This window comes from Globicephala melas, chromosome 1 (assembly GCF_963455315.2).
Source record: "Globicephala melas chromosome 1, mGloMel1.2, whole genome shotgun sequence".
Lineage (NCBI taxonomy): Eukaryota > Metazoa > Chordata > Mammalia > Artiodactyla > Delphinidae > Globicephala > Globicephala melas.
The window spans coordinates 52,777,357-52,793,970 of NC_083314.1; the positions used below are offsets into that span (position 1 = coordinate 52,777,357).

At 43.6% G+C, this 16,614-nt stretch overlaps 1 protein-coding gene across 4 annotated transcripts in view; it reads left to right on the top strand.

Moving 5' to 3' along the window:
- The window catches only part of ASTN1 (astrotactin 1), a 328,202-nt gene that overhangs the window by 122,559 nt on the left and 189,029 nt on the right, over positions 1 to 16,614 (top strand). For all 4 annotated transcript variants that reach the window (XM_060295993.1, XM_030875395.2, XM_060296001.1 and 1 more), the window contains exon 2: positions 2,301 to 2,488. In XM_060295993.1, the coding sequence (XP_060151976.1) occupies positions 2,301 to 2,488 (188 nt within the window). The remainder of the gene's footprint in view (positions 1 to 2,300; positions 2,489 to 16,614) is intronic.

The window sequence follows — 16,614 nt, forward strand, 5'->3', positions numbered from 1 at the left end:
GGAGCTGTCGCTGCTTGTGATTTTTATGTCTGTGATGAGAAGGGGATGGAGTTTGGTTTCTACTGTAATGTCAGGAAATGGACTTGGGAGAGAAGGGTGTGTTTCCCAGGAAGAATCTTCCCAGTGCTTTGATGTGGAGCCTTGATGAGTGGTTAGAAAGAGTGAGTGCTGTCGAGCGGGGTTTGTGATCGCAGGACTTGTGATGAAGTGTCATGCGGCAGCCGCGGGTCTATGCAGGCACCCTTGGAGGTGCGCCGAAGGGTTTCTGTTCACCTGGAAGTCTGTAAAGACCCCTTAGAGGAAAGATGAACTTGGGAAGCTTTTGTCACTGCCTCACTTAACAAATGGAGCTGTGCCTGGGGAAAACCAGGACCAGGCTGCAGGGGAGCCTTTTGCATACCCTCTGCCCGCTGCAGCTTCCTAGATGCTCATGCCGGTCACTTCCAGAGCATGAACAGCTTACCAACCCAACAGGATGACTAAGTCCTTCAGGCAATTAGGGAGAGAAGCTAAGGATGAAGGGGACCCTGAGCACCTTGTTTTTGCTGCACCCTCATCCTCCTGCACACTCCAAAATTTATTCTCCTCCCTGGAGGAGAGGTAGGATGGTAGGATGAGCTAGGGAATCATCATAGGCTGATGACCTGTGGCTCATGAATCCTTCTCACTGACCTTCCCTGAGAGGACCAGCCAGTATTCTTCATCTTCCTCCTCCTCCTACGTATTCTTCTATCAATGTCTGAATGTCCGTTCCCCACTTCGCTATCTATTATAGGAAGTCCACTCACACTTCAAGGCCCAAAACTATAGGATCTTCTGCTTCTGGCAATGCTACTCTCCTCCCATCTTCCACCCTCTACCCAAGCAAGATTACTCCTTCCTTCTTCTGTTTCCACAAAACTTTTATGCACGTGGTGTAACACTTTACACATTCATTCACAGTGGGTGGCTTTGGAGAACTTGTTGAGAGCCTCATTTAGATTAGTCTCTCAGTGCCTAGAACAGTGCCTGGTGCGTACATAATACATGCCCAATGTGTGTCTGTTAAATAAATTAATGAATAACTACATAAGTAAATAAATACAGCAGAACATCATTTGTACACTCCCACAAAGAATGAAAGATATGTATAAACTGTATAAATATTTAAAATTGCTTTCCTCTTTATGATTGTGGTAACTTGATGAGAATACTATTCTAAACAGATCTTACTATATCTTCTTTCCGTGTATTGAATTGTTTAGTCAAAGGTGATAAATTTTGGGAGAAGAAGCCATGCCTTTCAAAAAAAGATGAAATTTGACAAAGCCATGCTCTGCCAAAGTATGTTCAGCAGAATATGAGTTTCCGAGGATGATAATAGCTGTTAAGGAAAAAATGATCTTAGGGCCACATGAAGCTCAAGAAAGCTGGATTAATCAGGTTCTTTCTGTTGTGGGATGTCTCAAAGCTTCGATCTGATATTGCTTAGGAATATTAGAGAAAGGGACACATAACAGTATGCTTCTGCAGCACCGCTTAACACCTACAGTATGAAGTACATAGTGGGTTTTGGTATATTGTTATTTATTTGCTGATGATATTTCAGTGCCTGAAAGCAGGTGAGTGCGTATGTCTGTGGTAAGGCCTGCTTCTTCACAGCCCTCTCATGTATACCACCTTTGCTCCGCAAAAATGAAGAGGAATATTAAAGGGAATTAAAACATTACTCCTGCCAAAGCAAGCATCAGACATCTCCAGTGGACTATGCAGCACATGACGGTGGTTTTAGAAATAACCTGTCAGCTCCAGTGGCTCTGCAGTAACCTCCCAGGACTCTCCTGTAAGTGCCAGTTCCCTGCACAGTAATTACCAACTCTCTCCTTGGCAGACGCACTGGCGTCTCCAAGTAATTTCTAGGGAACTCACACTTTCAAATTTACAAGAGGCAAAGAATCTTCTATTTACCTCAAGAGGTCATCAGGGTATTCAAACTGTACTAAGTAAAGGATGCTATTGATCATAGAAATATGGGGAAGAACTTGAGTTTTTACCTTTGTATTTTTCTCAGTGGGTGAGAGGCTGGGCCACTAGTTTATGGTGCAAAGACTGATGGGGGGATAATTCTCTTCTTCTCAGGGCCTCTTCCCTTTCTTGAGATTTGGAGCAGCAGTAAGCCTGACTTAACTATAGTTAGAAACCCTTTGTTGTCTTCATCTGACACTGGCTAATTGGTACCGATGTCTAAGAAGGAGACGAAAAGGAGATTCGGACTGGTCCAGTTGGAATTCTGACCTATGCCTTTGGTGTTTGTCCTCTAGAGATCTCAGGGAACACGGAGGACATCCCTCTGGTGCGCTGGAGGCAGCAGTGGCTGGAGAATGGCACTCTACTTTTTCACATCCACCACCAAGACGGTGCCCCAAGCCTCCCTGGACAAGACCCAACCGAAGAACCCCAGCGTGAGTCGGCAGAAGAGGAGCTGAGAATCCTCCACATCTCAGTCATGGTAAGAGCAGCACAACTGTAGCCTCTCAGGCTATGGCTTGTACTTCCTTGACATTAAGAGTCTGGGTGCCGTAGACAGAGCTCTGTAGGACCCAGCTCCACAGTCTGATCGTTGATCTTGTTAATACGTACATTTCCCATTTATGGGAAACATCTCCACCTGTGGTGTAAGTAAAAATTGCAGTTACTTCTGTACCATCATTACCCGACTGTTCTAAGAACATGCCTAGATGGGGAGTGACTTCTACAAACCAGAGACGGTGTCAGATGGGGGTAGTGGATTGTCTTAGAAAGGAATTATTCAATTAGATCAGAATATCTTATAACAGTTTCTCCATAAATGTTTGCTGAGGGACTGAGTTGCCAAGCTGCTCGCTGCTACTGAGCCCTCTTCTCCCAGATGGGAGAAAAATCAGTCCTGGCTTTCTCTCCTCTTACAATAAAGGGTGTGCCAATGGATACTTGCCTTTCTCTCTAGCCCATCTCAGAAACATCACCATCAGCATCGCTTCTAAGATATCCCTTCTGAAAATTAGAGAATTTTTCCTAAAATTCTAGGAACTTGTGTTTTAGAATCTCACTAGAAAGTAAGTGCTACAGTGGCAGGCAGGGGTTTTGTTTGGCATTGTTTTGCTCATTGGTGTATCTTCAACACCTAGAATAATGCATTCACATAGTTAATGCTTAATTAGAATTATTTGTGGAATAAATGAATGCATTTCCCAGTGGAAATGGAACATGCCTGATTCACTTGGTATTTTTATTAGTAAAATCGGTACATCACCTGCTCCTGGGGTAGCTTGAAAGCAGGTTGAGACTTGACTGATTATCTGTGGACTATATGTATGGGGGGGGATGGGCTCTTTCACTGTTAGGAAATTCAACAGAGTACCAAACGAGGTCTTGATCTAAACTTTAATTAATCTATTACTCTGGTACCATCACTATGTGCTGTTTAGTTTTGTGTATTAGATTGGGGAAAACTGAGCACATTTTAGATGTATTAAATTTTTCATTATCTAAATATTTGGCATGGAAAATATCCCTATAAAATCTCTGATAAAATCTCAGACTGCAAGCCTTCTATTTCTTCCTCAGCCAGTGTCTCCATGAATAACTGACTTGATAGATTGCCTGCGTATGCACAGCTGCTCTACTTTGTTTAAACTATGTGGTTGAGAAGAGAGTCCTTGAATAGCAAATAGAAAAACTTCAGTGTCCAGATATGCCAGAAAGTGAGCAGGTAAATCAGATTACTGTGCCTCACATTTACAAATTAATTGAGGTTTATAACATTAGGGTTAGAGTACTTGTACATCCTTAGTCAAAGACCACTGTTTCTTCTCTCAGGGAAGCTTGTCTTCTTCAACGTAGCTTGTAGTTTCCAGATTGTGGTGAGATCGGGCAGACCTGCAGAATCAGCCCTGGCATCGCTTGGGGTGACAGATGCAGGGGTCACATTGTTTTTGTCTTTATCATGTGGTCTGATTGGAAAGAAGGGTACAATGGTGGACTTTCCACCAGCTATCCGCATCCTCCCATCAATGTGGGAGGCGGTTATTGTGATGGATAGTTTTTGTTTTCTTCTGGTCCAAGACCATTTCAAAGGTCCAGTCTTTGTAACACCACAAAAATGTTTAGGGTAAAGAGAACTGTAAAGAGATTCCCAGGAACTGACGTTGGGAGTGGCTGTGTCTGAAAGAAAGACCCTGAGTGTAAGAGGTTAAGGCAGGCGAGGTGTCAGAAGGTGTGTTTAGTGGGGGTTGGGGAAGTGGTGTGAGCATCTGTGGGAGGACAGTCCAAAGATTGTCCTAGTTGCTACATGATATCTTCAGTGTAGCAAGGACCCCATCTTCTGTGCTCAGAATGAGGTGCTCCAATAGATTCTCCAGAGAAGTGTGTGTGTATGCGTGTGTATGTGTGTGCCTGTTTGTGGGGATGGGGGGCTGCTCAGGGATGCCAAAGAACGTGAGGAAATAGATGGTGTCCCCAAAACGTAATAACCCTTACAAGAAGCCCTACATTGCTAATGCTTTTTGTTGAGCCCCGCTGGGCAGGAATTAATGGGAAGTGGACACTGAACTGGAAGGAGAACAAAAGTCAGCCTTAAACCTGGGACTCTTTCCTTCATATGCTGCTGGTTACCCATGGCAGACCAACTATGATGTTCAGTTTTCCAAATAACATGGGAGAGATTACTCCTTCAGCTTGACTTTAGTTTATTCTATGTTATTTTCAACTAAGCTGGAGGAGGCAGAGGTTCAAAGGGCTTGAGTAAAGGGTAAGGGTGGGCAAGTCTGGTATTTGTCGCTGGCTTGCCCTCTTGGATGTGGATGGGTCCACATCTCCATGAAAAATTCAGGAAAGCCTGTGGCTTCTGCAGGAGCACAGGGCCCCCGAGGTGAACTGAAAATATAAGTACTCCCTCCCATCCTTGCCAAGATGGTGTGGTCAGTGGAGCCTCCTGCCGCCTCTCTTGCCATCCCGCCTACCTCCATTCCTAGTGCATCCACCCTCAGACACTGTCTCTCCTATCCTTTACATTCTATTCTAGAAACAGTTTCAAAGTTTGAAATTTTGTATCTGCCCTCAACTTAGAAATCAAGCCTGAAGGTATCCTGTTTGAAGATGTCGTTCCCAGAGTCTCTGATGGTTTCTTCTTAAGAGACTCAGGGATTGGTAGACTTTATCTGATACACTTTATGCCATATCTTTTGGGAGTAGGTAGGAAGCCATTTGAGTCATCTGGAATGACAACATTATAAATGTTAGAAGATAGCAAAATCCTTTGACTAGTAACAGTATTGGGCAGCGAAATGCACTTAAATGAAGTCTTATTACCCAAACCCTGTTAGTTATGAAATAACAATAGCAGGGCTATTTTTCATTAACTATAACAATCAATACTGATGCAGTTTTTAGTTGGATCCAAATAGCATAATTCAAAAAAGAGAAAACTTAAGGTTATCAAAACATGAATATTAAAAAAACAAAAACAAAAAAACATGAATATACCCAACCATTTCTCTTTTGTTAAGAAAATGTATATTTAAAAGCTTAACTAATAATCCGAAATATTTCTAGTATGTGCAGAGGGAATTAATGGTTCTGTGAACACCTTAAAGTTTACATTTCTTTCATTTTGTATTTACACTTTTCTCATCCATATAGCCTCAGGGCAGAGACGGCTGTTTGTTTTTATATTTTGCATTCACTGTGTTTTATTTACACACAAAGTGTCAATATAAGTAATGAGAGAATGAGATATAGAGGAAAACCCTTTTTCTGTATCCTTTTGACATTGTATGGATGAAAATTGGTAAGTTCTCTCTTACACTGTGCCCAGTATATACATACCATCAGCAAAATCGTGGGCTTACAGAAAACCAATACCTCAGCTAGGAACTTGGCAATTTAAAACTTTAAAAAACCTTTTGCTTTTCTTATTTTTCAATCACATCCTAAAATTTTTGAATTATTTTTTCCAAAGAAGTACTATTTCTTCCTTACATAGAATAATTGGATTTCCTTCCTGAAATCTTATATTACTGCTTTGAGGGTCACATGATGTATTTTAACCTCCTGCATGATTCAGATGTGGCTGAAGAGATTTATTTCGAATTTTGCAAGATAATTGACGTTTAAAACTACAAAAGTACACAAGGATTCTCTTTTGCAAACTCTCGAACAAGTGAAAGCAAAATCATCAAATGAAAATTGCTATGTGAGCTTAAACCAGAAGTCAAGGAATTCTTCAGTTATAAGCAAATTTTTTACTCCATTGAAGGTCAAGTTTTAATATGACTTTACATTAAATGGTCAGACTCTGTGTGGATTTAAATTTCCATATTGTCCTTTTGCTAATTTACCATGTGATCTACATTTTTCTTTTTAAAGTACACAAAAGAATTTAATGGTGCATAATATAATTTTAATGGATTATCTACTTATTTCATCATTGTAATTAAAGATGGCAGTGTTAATAGACTTCCTATATGCATATGGGTTGGTTAAGTGTATATATATATTATATATATATTTTTTGCGGTACGCGGGCCTCTCACTGTTGTGGCCTCTCCTGTTGCGGAGCACAGGCTCCGGACGCGCAGGCTTAGCGGCCATGGCTCACAGGCCCAGCCGCTCCGCAGCATGTGGGATCTTCCCGGACCGGGGCATGAACCCATGTCCCCTGCATCGGCAGGCAGACTCTCAACCACTGCGCCACCAGGGAAGCCCTGGTTAAGTATATTTTTCACAGCAAGTAGCCTTTCAAAAATGCTTCAGTTTGATATATATGTATATATATTAGTGATAACTAATATATGTTATATATATATTAGTGATACCTCCCATTGGTAGATGATAATATTTTTTGTAGTTCAGCCTTCTTAGGCACAGTTCACAATTGAGGAAAAAAATAATCTTTGAGCATTTGTCTATCCCTCTGAGAGTTTTATGAAGATAACCCATCAATGAATCCTGGGTGCTACGCAGGACCACTAGCCCCGGCTGTGTGGAGCCCATTGGCCAGTGTCTGCAGGTTCCTGTGGCCTCCAACTGCTGGCTCCTCAGGGGTCCCCAGGCTCCTCATTGCTGGGAGCCCCAGGTGAGCCCATGGCGCATAGTTTTCTTTGGGGAGAAAAAATGTAGGAAACAAGGTTCAGGATGTTCCATTCTGGGGAGGTCACACTTGGGGCTGAGTTAGTGCAAAGCCCACAGAACACACGTATGGAGGACCCTAAGATTGTGCTTCCAGAACTGCAGACAACTTTGTGCCCCAGGACCCATCCTTGCTCTTACTTGAGCATCCTTACTCAAGTTCAGTTCCGCTGCCGAAGCGTCACATATTACTTGCTTCAAGCTGTCTTCATTTCACTCCTAAAGCTCAGCCATTTCTAGGGCAGAGAAGAGCAGTTCTAAGCATGTTCATTGCTATGTGCCACCAAGACTGTCTGGTACTTATTAGGTGTACGTGGGCATAGGAGAGAGGGCTAGATGCTTTTTCTTTCGGTACCTTTTACCTACAACAAATCTGTTACAAAAAATTTGTTAGCAAATTCATTCATCAGAATCACTTTTTCTGTACCTTTGGAAGGTACAGAAAGACAGGTCCTAATTCAGTCCAAGGAGCTTATCTAGGAACTCAAGCCATCCATCATGGGACTAGATTGACCTATTGGCCATACTGTCCACCTACCAAAGCCATCTTTGTGTTCTTGGCCTTCCATGAGGAAAATGGGTGGGCAGTTCCTAAAATAGCAAGACCCCTAAAAACAAAACCCCTTTGTTCTTGGGTTGTCTCTGACTGTCTGATGTGCGACAGACTGGAGATGCCAGGGTCCGTTTGAGGGCTATTCCAAGTACTGAGGGAGAGTTGACTTGCAAACCTCCTCTATCTGGCACCATGGTTTGGTTGTGCATCTCTTGTCGACATGCATTAGGTGCAGGTACATGTGAATCCATTAGCCATTTCAATTGATCAGCTATTCCATCTTGCTGGCTGCCCCCCCCCCATTCCTGTAGAGTGGGAACTGGGGTGTAGTGGAAGGAAACACTGCATTTAGTTGGAAGGTGGTCTTCAGATCTGGCTTTACCACTTTATGTAATCTGCTGTCCTTTTGGGAAGCTTCATTACCTCATCTGTGAGATGAATGCATTGGTTAGGCTTTTTAGCTTTAAAGAATGGAGATCTACTCAGACCTTCTTTGTAATGGAGTTTTACTATAGAAATTCATATGGAGGTAAGGGAGACAGAAATCCTCTGATTTAAAAAAAAAAAATCTAAAAAGCAGAATTTCATGAAGCCTGGAACAGGTAGGTTGTGCAGGATCCAAGTCATCTTGTCAGCCCCCAGCCTCAGCACTTTGTGGTTTGGCTTTTTGCACCTGTTTCTGTTACTTTTGTGGCCATAATGAGAAACTTTGTCCAGTCTACTCTGTAAATGTTTTCCCCATTTTGCCAGTTTTATAAAATGTTTGTACTATCCATTCACTCGTCAAGTCACCTCACTTATGACCTCACCTGACTGCTCTCAGCTTTACAAGGTTTCCAGTTTTGTTCCTGCGGCTGCCAGCTTCCCTACTTCCCCCCACCCTTTTTCTAACTCAGGGAACGGACCTCACTAGTTACCATAGTTGGACCTCACTAGTTACCATAGTTCCTGTATGTTACCATAGTTGGACCTCACTAGTTACCATAGTTCCTGTATGTTCAGAGACTTTCCTATCAAATTATCCCATAGGTAGATGTAACCTTAACCAGCCTTCTTCTGTTGGCTATAGTTATGGGGAGGTTGGCTTAGGTGACACAGAAAATGGTCACTCCTGCTCCAGGGACAGCTTGGAACCACTTCCTTTAGTAGAGGCTGCTAAGTCATGAGTCCATGATTCACTTGTTTGATACAGTGGGCAACTACAATCTAACTTGTAGAGCTGTTAGGAGGATCGAAAGATTTCATCACCACCATCACATCATCATCACAGTCTTAATTTTGCACTTACTGTGTACTTCCTATCTAAGTACTTTCAATATACATTAGCTTATTTTTTATTCGTATCACAACAGCATGAGGTAGAGTTTGTTATTATCTCATTTTACAAACGAAGGAACTGAGGGCCAGACAAGCTAAGAAACTTACCTGAAGTCAAACAACCCTAAAGGTGCAGAGCCAGGATTTGAATTGAGGCAGTTGTCAGAGTCTATATACTCTAAGAAGCAACCAGCTCATATCCTAGCCCATAGTGAGCGCCCAAGATATATTTATTACATGTCCTTTTACTGGCTTTGGTTGTTTTGTCAACTTTTGTCTGCTGAGACTCAACTGACGTGTGTCCCCACTGTTACTTCAAAGCCACTAACTCTTTGAGCACTAGGACCCACAACCAAGGTGGCATGCAGATCTGTCTTTCTGTGGCTACACCAGGAAGCTAACCCCAGAATTTGAGAGTCTATTCGGCTCAGCTGACCCCACCTACTAACCTTGGCTGCAACCACTCTGCCTCACAGCTGACAGCGGGTTGATTGGCAGAGAAGGGAGGAGGGAAGTTGGGGACTTCCAACTCTAAAATTGTGAAAGTCATGTAACAGTAAACTTAGGCTTCTTCATATACATACTTTCACACTTTTGCAGTAAATTTCTAGAAACCAAAAAAGCATTTTAAAAACATTATTGACCTATCATTGATTTTAAAAAATCATTGACTCATTCATTCATTTAGTTATTGATTCTTTCATTCAATGATATGTCAGGCTTCAGGTACTTTTTTAACTATTAAGGAGATAGAAAACTAATAAGACAAGATTCTGCTTTCAAGGAACATTCAATCATATTATTAACACTTAACGTTTGAGGATGGCCTTTGGCAGAACTGAGTGTCAGGCGGTTCCCTGTTCCATTCCATTCTTTGTGTCCTCTTTACAATTCTGTTCTTCTCTTTCCTGAAGCTCCTAGAGGCCTTCAGTTACCCCCATTTCTCCAGACAGCAAGGAAAATAGCTAAGAGGCCAAATTTTCACAAGGATGCTAATGTCTTTTAACAACTTGATGTAATATTCTGTTCAGCAATTTAGCTCACTTGATATAGATGCCAACAATTTACTTTTAAGTACTTAGTTCCAAAAATCCCTGAAGATCTTTTTGAAATAAAGAGTCATAATCTCTGTGGGGTTTAAATCAATATTAGGAACTGGTAATATTCATAGTAATGAAGCTATCTGTTCACTCGCTGTGTCCCAGACAACGTATGGGATTATTTTCATGAATAATTTCAATCAATTTCCATAGCAGCTTTGTGAAATAGTATTAAATCTCCCAGTTTTCGGATGTGAACACTGAGACGTAGAGAAAGTAAATCACAGACCGAATTTCACATAGGTGGAGCCAGGATTCCAGGCAAGTATATCTGACTTCAGATTTCACTCTGCTGTAAGACTGCAGCTTGGTGGCATGAGGGTTGGCTGGCTTCTCCAGTTTTGTAGGCTGTGGAACAAATGTGCTTCTTCTGGCTAGCACAGCAGAAACCCTTTGGTTGATGAAGGTTAGGAGGGCACATAGAGAAATGGGCAAGATACTGTCATGGTGGAGTCTCTGAGTCACTTCAAAAACTGAAGAGCTAGACTGGGCAGCAGGATCAAGCATTACAGAAGCCTGGGGTTGGATCTGAGCAGAGGTCATTGAGAAGCCAAGAAGCCACTGGATACTATAAGTTCTATGGTATAGTACTTTAGTTCTATGGTCTAGCTATGGTAGTTTATAGCAGTGGCTTTGCTATCAGAGAGACCAAATTAAATCCTCATTCTGCCACTTACTAGACTTTCTAGTGCTTTGGAAGAATTGCTCAGTCTGTCTAAACTCACTTTTCTTATCTGTAAAATGGGAATGATAATAGATTCTACCTCATAGGGCTGTTACGCTGATTAAATGAGGTGATTCTTATTAAGCACTTCCTACAGTGCCTGGCCCGTGGGAGGTGCCTAGTAAATATTGCCTAGGTAAACTCTTGGGATGCCATGTAAGCTGGATGTAACAATTTCTGTGTGCAGTGTGTTACCCAGGGGCCCGCTATCTTAGGGAGCCAGGAAAGCAGGTGGGATCATAGCAACATCTTACAGGAGTCCTAGAGGGGTTTTGCTCAGGGAAAAGACTGAGGCAATTAGGGACATCAGGGTCACAGAAGGTGCCCATTACAAAGCTGGGATGTGGTCATGGACATCCAGGGCATTGTTAAGTCACTTTTATTGTTTAACAGGGTTTCATAGCAGCTATCCTGTGGTTTAGGATGGTAATCTCAGCTCCAAACTTCCCTGGAAGAACTTCATTAATTAACTAATTTTTTTTATCAAACCAAATGACGTCATTATGGGAATTCCTTTTCTGCCCAGGTATCCACAGATACAAAGATTGTTATTACATTCACAAGAGAAAAAAGAAGGCATATAATGATGGGTGATATTCAGGGTCAGCATTGGTGGAAAAACTCAGATTCTTATTCTTAATGCTGTTATATTTCCTCCAGATCATGCTGTCTTCTCTCACCTTCTGCCCCTCCCTAAAGCTTTGGGATTCTCTCACAGACCTGAAGTTTGTCCTTAAATATGACCTCAAACCCACACCCATGGGCCTTGGTTGGAGGCAAACTAGATTTAGGTAGAGTAGATCGAGCTAGCTGGGCCCACAGAGAGACCTCTAGCATGGACAATGGCAGGAGATTAGGCCAAGGATCTGTAAAGGGCCAAATGGTAAACATTTTCAGCTTTGCAGCCCATTTAAGCTTTGTTGCAACTATCTAACTCTTGCCATTATAGTGCCAAAGCAGCCATACACAGTATATGAATGCATGGATGTGGCTGTGTTCCATAAAACTTTATTTATAAAAACAGTGGGCCACATTTAGCCTAGAGGCCGTAGTTTAGTGACCCTGATCTAGTACATTCTCCTCATTTTGTCTGCAGAGCCCAAACAGAGACTAGACTCTAACAACTCGGTAGAAGTTATAGGGTTCTATTTGCAATGTAAAAGATAATAGTTTGCTCGTTTTTGTTAGACTCCCATAGATTGATTATAATTGTCACCTAAGGAAGGCACTGATAAAGACTGTTCTTGCTAAAATTCAAGGCATATGGTATTTACAAGTTCAGGTGAAATGCACTCACATTAACCTCTCTTGAGAGGTATTGATGGGTTTAGTGAAGAGAAACATTGATGAAAACAAAAATGTGCTTAGACTTGACAAAAGAAATATAAACAGGATACCGATTAGCAGACATGCTGTCTTCTCTTCCCTGTGGCTCCTGCTTGGTTTCAACGTTGCCATACACAGTAGACTTATATGAAATGCCTGTTCATGTTAGAATATCTCCTTAAAGTAAAATATATAAATGTACATGCGGGCATGGAAGTAGAATTGTGTTTCCAGACACATCACCATCAAGTTGGTGACACGGAAGGACTTTACGAGTTGGTGGTGGCTTTCTGCCTTGCTGAGGAGGCTGAGGGTGGACAAAGCATTTTAAGACCTCGTCTCATAAAATCAGCTGTGACTCTTTCAAGTATCAGCTCAAGTTTATTCAAAGTCTTGCCTACGTGAGAGGCTGATGTCAGGAGCCCTCCTCAATGTTGCATAGGGGCCCCCACGGTACATCCGGGGCGGTTGGGAGCCTCTTAATACTGCCCTGCTATTTATGAATTCTCCTGACACCTCTATCACTGCTGCTGACGTCCATAAATAGCAACAGAGATGAGTCAAGGAGCCTTCTAACTTGGGATGAATCAGATGCTCTGTTGATACATTGGACTGTGCCTGACAGTACAAGTGCTTCATGGAACAGTATCCGGAGCCTTCTGGGCTCTGGCTCCCAGTCCCACCGTTTGCTTAACGTGAACCTAAGGTGACTTCTGCTGCTCCAGCACCATAACGAAGGCAGAGCTGTATGAGATCCCTACAGGAGATCTGATACCAAATGTTTATGAAAGGATTCAACCTTTTGTTTTCTCCCTCCTTCTCTCTTGTCTGAGGAAAAGATGGAAGGCTTTGGGATTAAGACACAAAAGTATTTTGGATTTATGAGTGAACATGTCAGGATTTGGCATTTATGGGCCTTAGACACAGTATTACAGAGTGAGGTAAGTTGCCACACAGAACAAACTCAGACGTGCTCTGCATCCCAGCAGTGACGTTAAAGCATCTCTCTTTGATTCTCTATTTATTCCCGAAATTTCATGGAGTCTATGCATCCAGGTCACCATCCTCAGGCTTTCCGCTGGCTGTGTCAGTCCCCAGCCCCACTCGCCTCTGCTGATCAGCGAGAGCAGCCCCCGGCATCTAAGGCCTCCAGCCTCTCCAGGTCACAATCGCCTTCCTGTGACTCCACCTGGAGTTGTGATGGGGCAGCATCCACATGTCCCAGCCAGGGCTTCCATGGCAGAGTGGTGCAGGCTGAGAGCCTAGCTGTACTCATACAGACTGTGTTTCCTTTTTCTCTCCTCAACAGTGATTAAAGCTCGGTCGAGGAGACGAGCAGCCTCATGTTGGATAAGACCACTGAATTAGAAGTCAGGAGGCGTTCACTATAGTTCTTTTCCCCAGAAGAGTCTGTGAAACCTTAGGCAAGCTCCTTTACCGTCCTGAGCCGCAGTTTTCTTATCTGTATATGAATGTTTTCAAAACTTTAGGCATTCAGGTTTTTTGCCAAATTTTTATACAATCTGTGTTAGTGTTTTCAGAATATTTTTATTTAAATTGACTGTCTTTTTCAGTTTGAAGTTATTTTAGCTTTATCTCAGATGAAAATGCCAACAAAATCATAGGTTTGAAGTAATAGTTAATTATTTCAATATAGGTTAGGAAAAATAAAATTTTATGAAGTAAATAAGAATGTCTCATACTTTTACCAGCCATTAGCATGCCATCGACCAGGAGCATTGGATGGGCTGTGTGTACTCTGCCTCGGGAATCCCAGCCTAGATGCCCTTCAAGATGCCTCCAGATCTCACTTCCTAGGAATATGACAATGGAGGACAGATGAGACACTAACAATCCCTGGTTAAAACAGACCTGAGGGTAGTATATCGAGGAACTTGATTCCATCCCCTGCAGCAACTCTGCTCTTCTTTTTTCCATTTATGAGCATGAGATGATGGTCTGTGGGGAAAAGGGTGGGCTTCTGTGCCTATAGGTTGGGTTGATGGTGGCAGTTCTGCCCTGGGAGGGATCTGTCACTTCCCACGGCGCTGATCTGCTGGAAGGAGTTTGGTGGCTGTGAGCCCTTGCCTGTGGCCCACTGGGATCTCTCTGCAGGCACTTGAGATTTTGCTGAACTGCTGGCCCAGGGCCCCTGTGCTCAGCCAGCTCTGCTTTTCACAGTCCCCAGGGAGTCTCCCTACACATGTCCCCACCTTTGCTGGCAGGAAGTGCTCCAGGATGGAGTGGCCTCCGGACCACGTGAGGGATCAGGTCATAGGAAGGGCCCACAACCTCCAGCTTGGGGGACTTGGTAAGGGGAAATGTCCCACAGAGCACTGTGGAATCACCTCTGGAGGACTTTGGGTGCTCTAAGAAGAGGATGTTTGTCCTCCTACCTAAAATGCCTTCAGCGAAGCCAGAGGTGGCGGGATTCCTGGCAAGCACAGATGAGCCAGTGTTTTTTTTTTTTTTTTTTAAATTAATTAATTAATTAATTTTTGGCTGCATTGGGTCTCCGTTGCTGCCCCGCGGGCTCTCTCTAGCTGCGGCGAGCATGGGCTACTCCTCGTTCTGGTGCGATAGCTTCTCATTGCGGCGGTCTCTCCCGTTGTGGAGCACGGGCCCCAGGCGCGCTGGCCTCAGCAGCCACGGCTTGCGGGCTCTAGAGCGCAGGCTCAGTAGTTGTGGCGCATAGGCTTAGTTGCTCCGCAGCATGTGGGATCCTCCCGGACCAGGGATCAAACCCGTGCCCCTGCATTGGCAGGTGGATTCCCAACCACTGCACCACCAGGGAAGTCCCCTGAGCCAGTGGTTTTATATTTCTTCCTCACCTGACTGCTTCAGTTGCCCTGTGTGCTCTGTTCTCAGGACAGCAGTTAGGAGGAAAAGTCTGTTTTAGAAGGAAAACTCCTGACAGGATAATGAACTCTGCCTTGCCGACTAACAGTGAAGGCACTTAACAGGGCACCTTCCCCTCCTGGTGGGTCCCGCTGGTTCTCGGCACAGCACTCGACAAGGACAAGGCAATGCCAGATTTCCATCAGGAACCAGGAATGCGAGGTCCTCTCTGAGGCACTGGACATTCAGCTGCTTTCCTCTTCCTCGCTTCCCTCTCCTACATGCTTTTTGTGAGTTCCTTTGCCTCTTTGCTCAAGTTTGGATTCGATGTTCATTTTTGCCTAGTTTTATCTAATGGAAAAAGTTAGAGTGGGAAGTGGGCTGTGTAACTATTTCTGTGAGCACATTCAAAGGGCTATTTCTACATCCAGACATTTTTCACCAGCATTCATGCTACATGCTGCCTTACCCAGAAAATATCATTTCAGCTCACTAGGGTTGCAGAGGAGAAAGACCGTTATTTCACTTACGAATCATCCACACAGATAGTGCATTTTATTATCTGGGAACAGAAGGATCTCAGTCTTCCTATTCATTCTTTTGCCCAGGATCCCCCTTTCTGCACTCTCCTGTTCAGTGTCCCTGTACCTGTCATGGCCATGGCATTGCCCCTTGTGCCTTCCACTCCTCTCCCTGTGTATGTGTTCAGATCCTACCTATCTTTTACGTCCTCCCTCAAACATCTCCCCCTGGCCACCTTCCCCAATCTCTCCACCAGAGACCATGCCTTCTTCTTGGTTTCCTATGGCCAGGCCATCAGGGAAGATTTCTCTGAGCCTCTCTCATGGCTGGTATCTATTTCTACCCAGTGTGTTAGTATTTTGATGAGTCTTTTCTTCTCTACTAGGTTCCTAAATGGCAGGATCTGGTCTAAGTCTGATTCATCTTTATATTTCTTACAGCTACCAGCACAGCGCTTCACACGAGAAACATCCCCAGTTGGTGTTTGTGGAATGAATATTATTTGTTTGTATCATGTTTTTTCCCCCTTGGTCCTTACATCTGTCTCTTTCTCCAGCCCTGGCTTCTCTCCCTCAAGCTTCTGACTTACAGATCTATCTGTCTGGATGTCCCACATGCACTCCGAACAACACAGAACAGATGAAATGTATCATCTGTCTTCCCCACCACCCTCTCCACTTCCTGTGTTCTCTCCTCACTTGGTGCGAGGACCATCAGCATGGTTACCCAGGTCAGATCCCCTTTCCTCCCTCTCTGTCCTCATTCAGTCCAGCACCAAGCTCTGCTCATTTGATTTTCTGAAAGTCTCTAGAATCCCTCTCTTCCTTCCCTCCCCACCACCACTGCTGATGCAGGCCCCCATCACCTCTCAGCTGACTGCTGCATGGGTTTTCCACCTGTTCACGCTGCCTTCTGATACCATCCCCTCAAAACTCCCCTCTCACTACCACCGGGCTGTTCCTAGTAAAATCCAGCTTCGACCATGTCACCTTCCTGGTAAAATGCCTTGAGTAGTTCCTCACTCTGAAGGGTAAATTCCAAGATGTTGAGCCTCTCATGATCTGACCCTTCTCTTCCATCACTCCTTA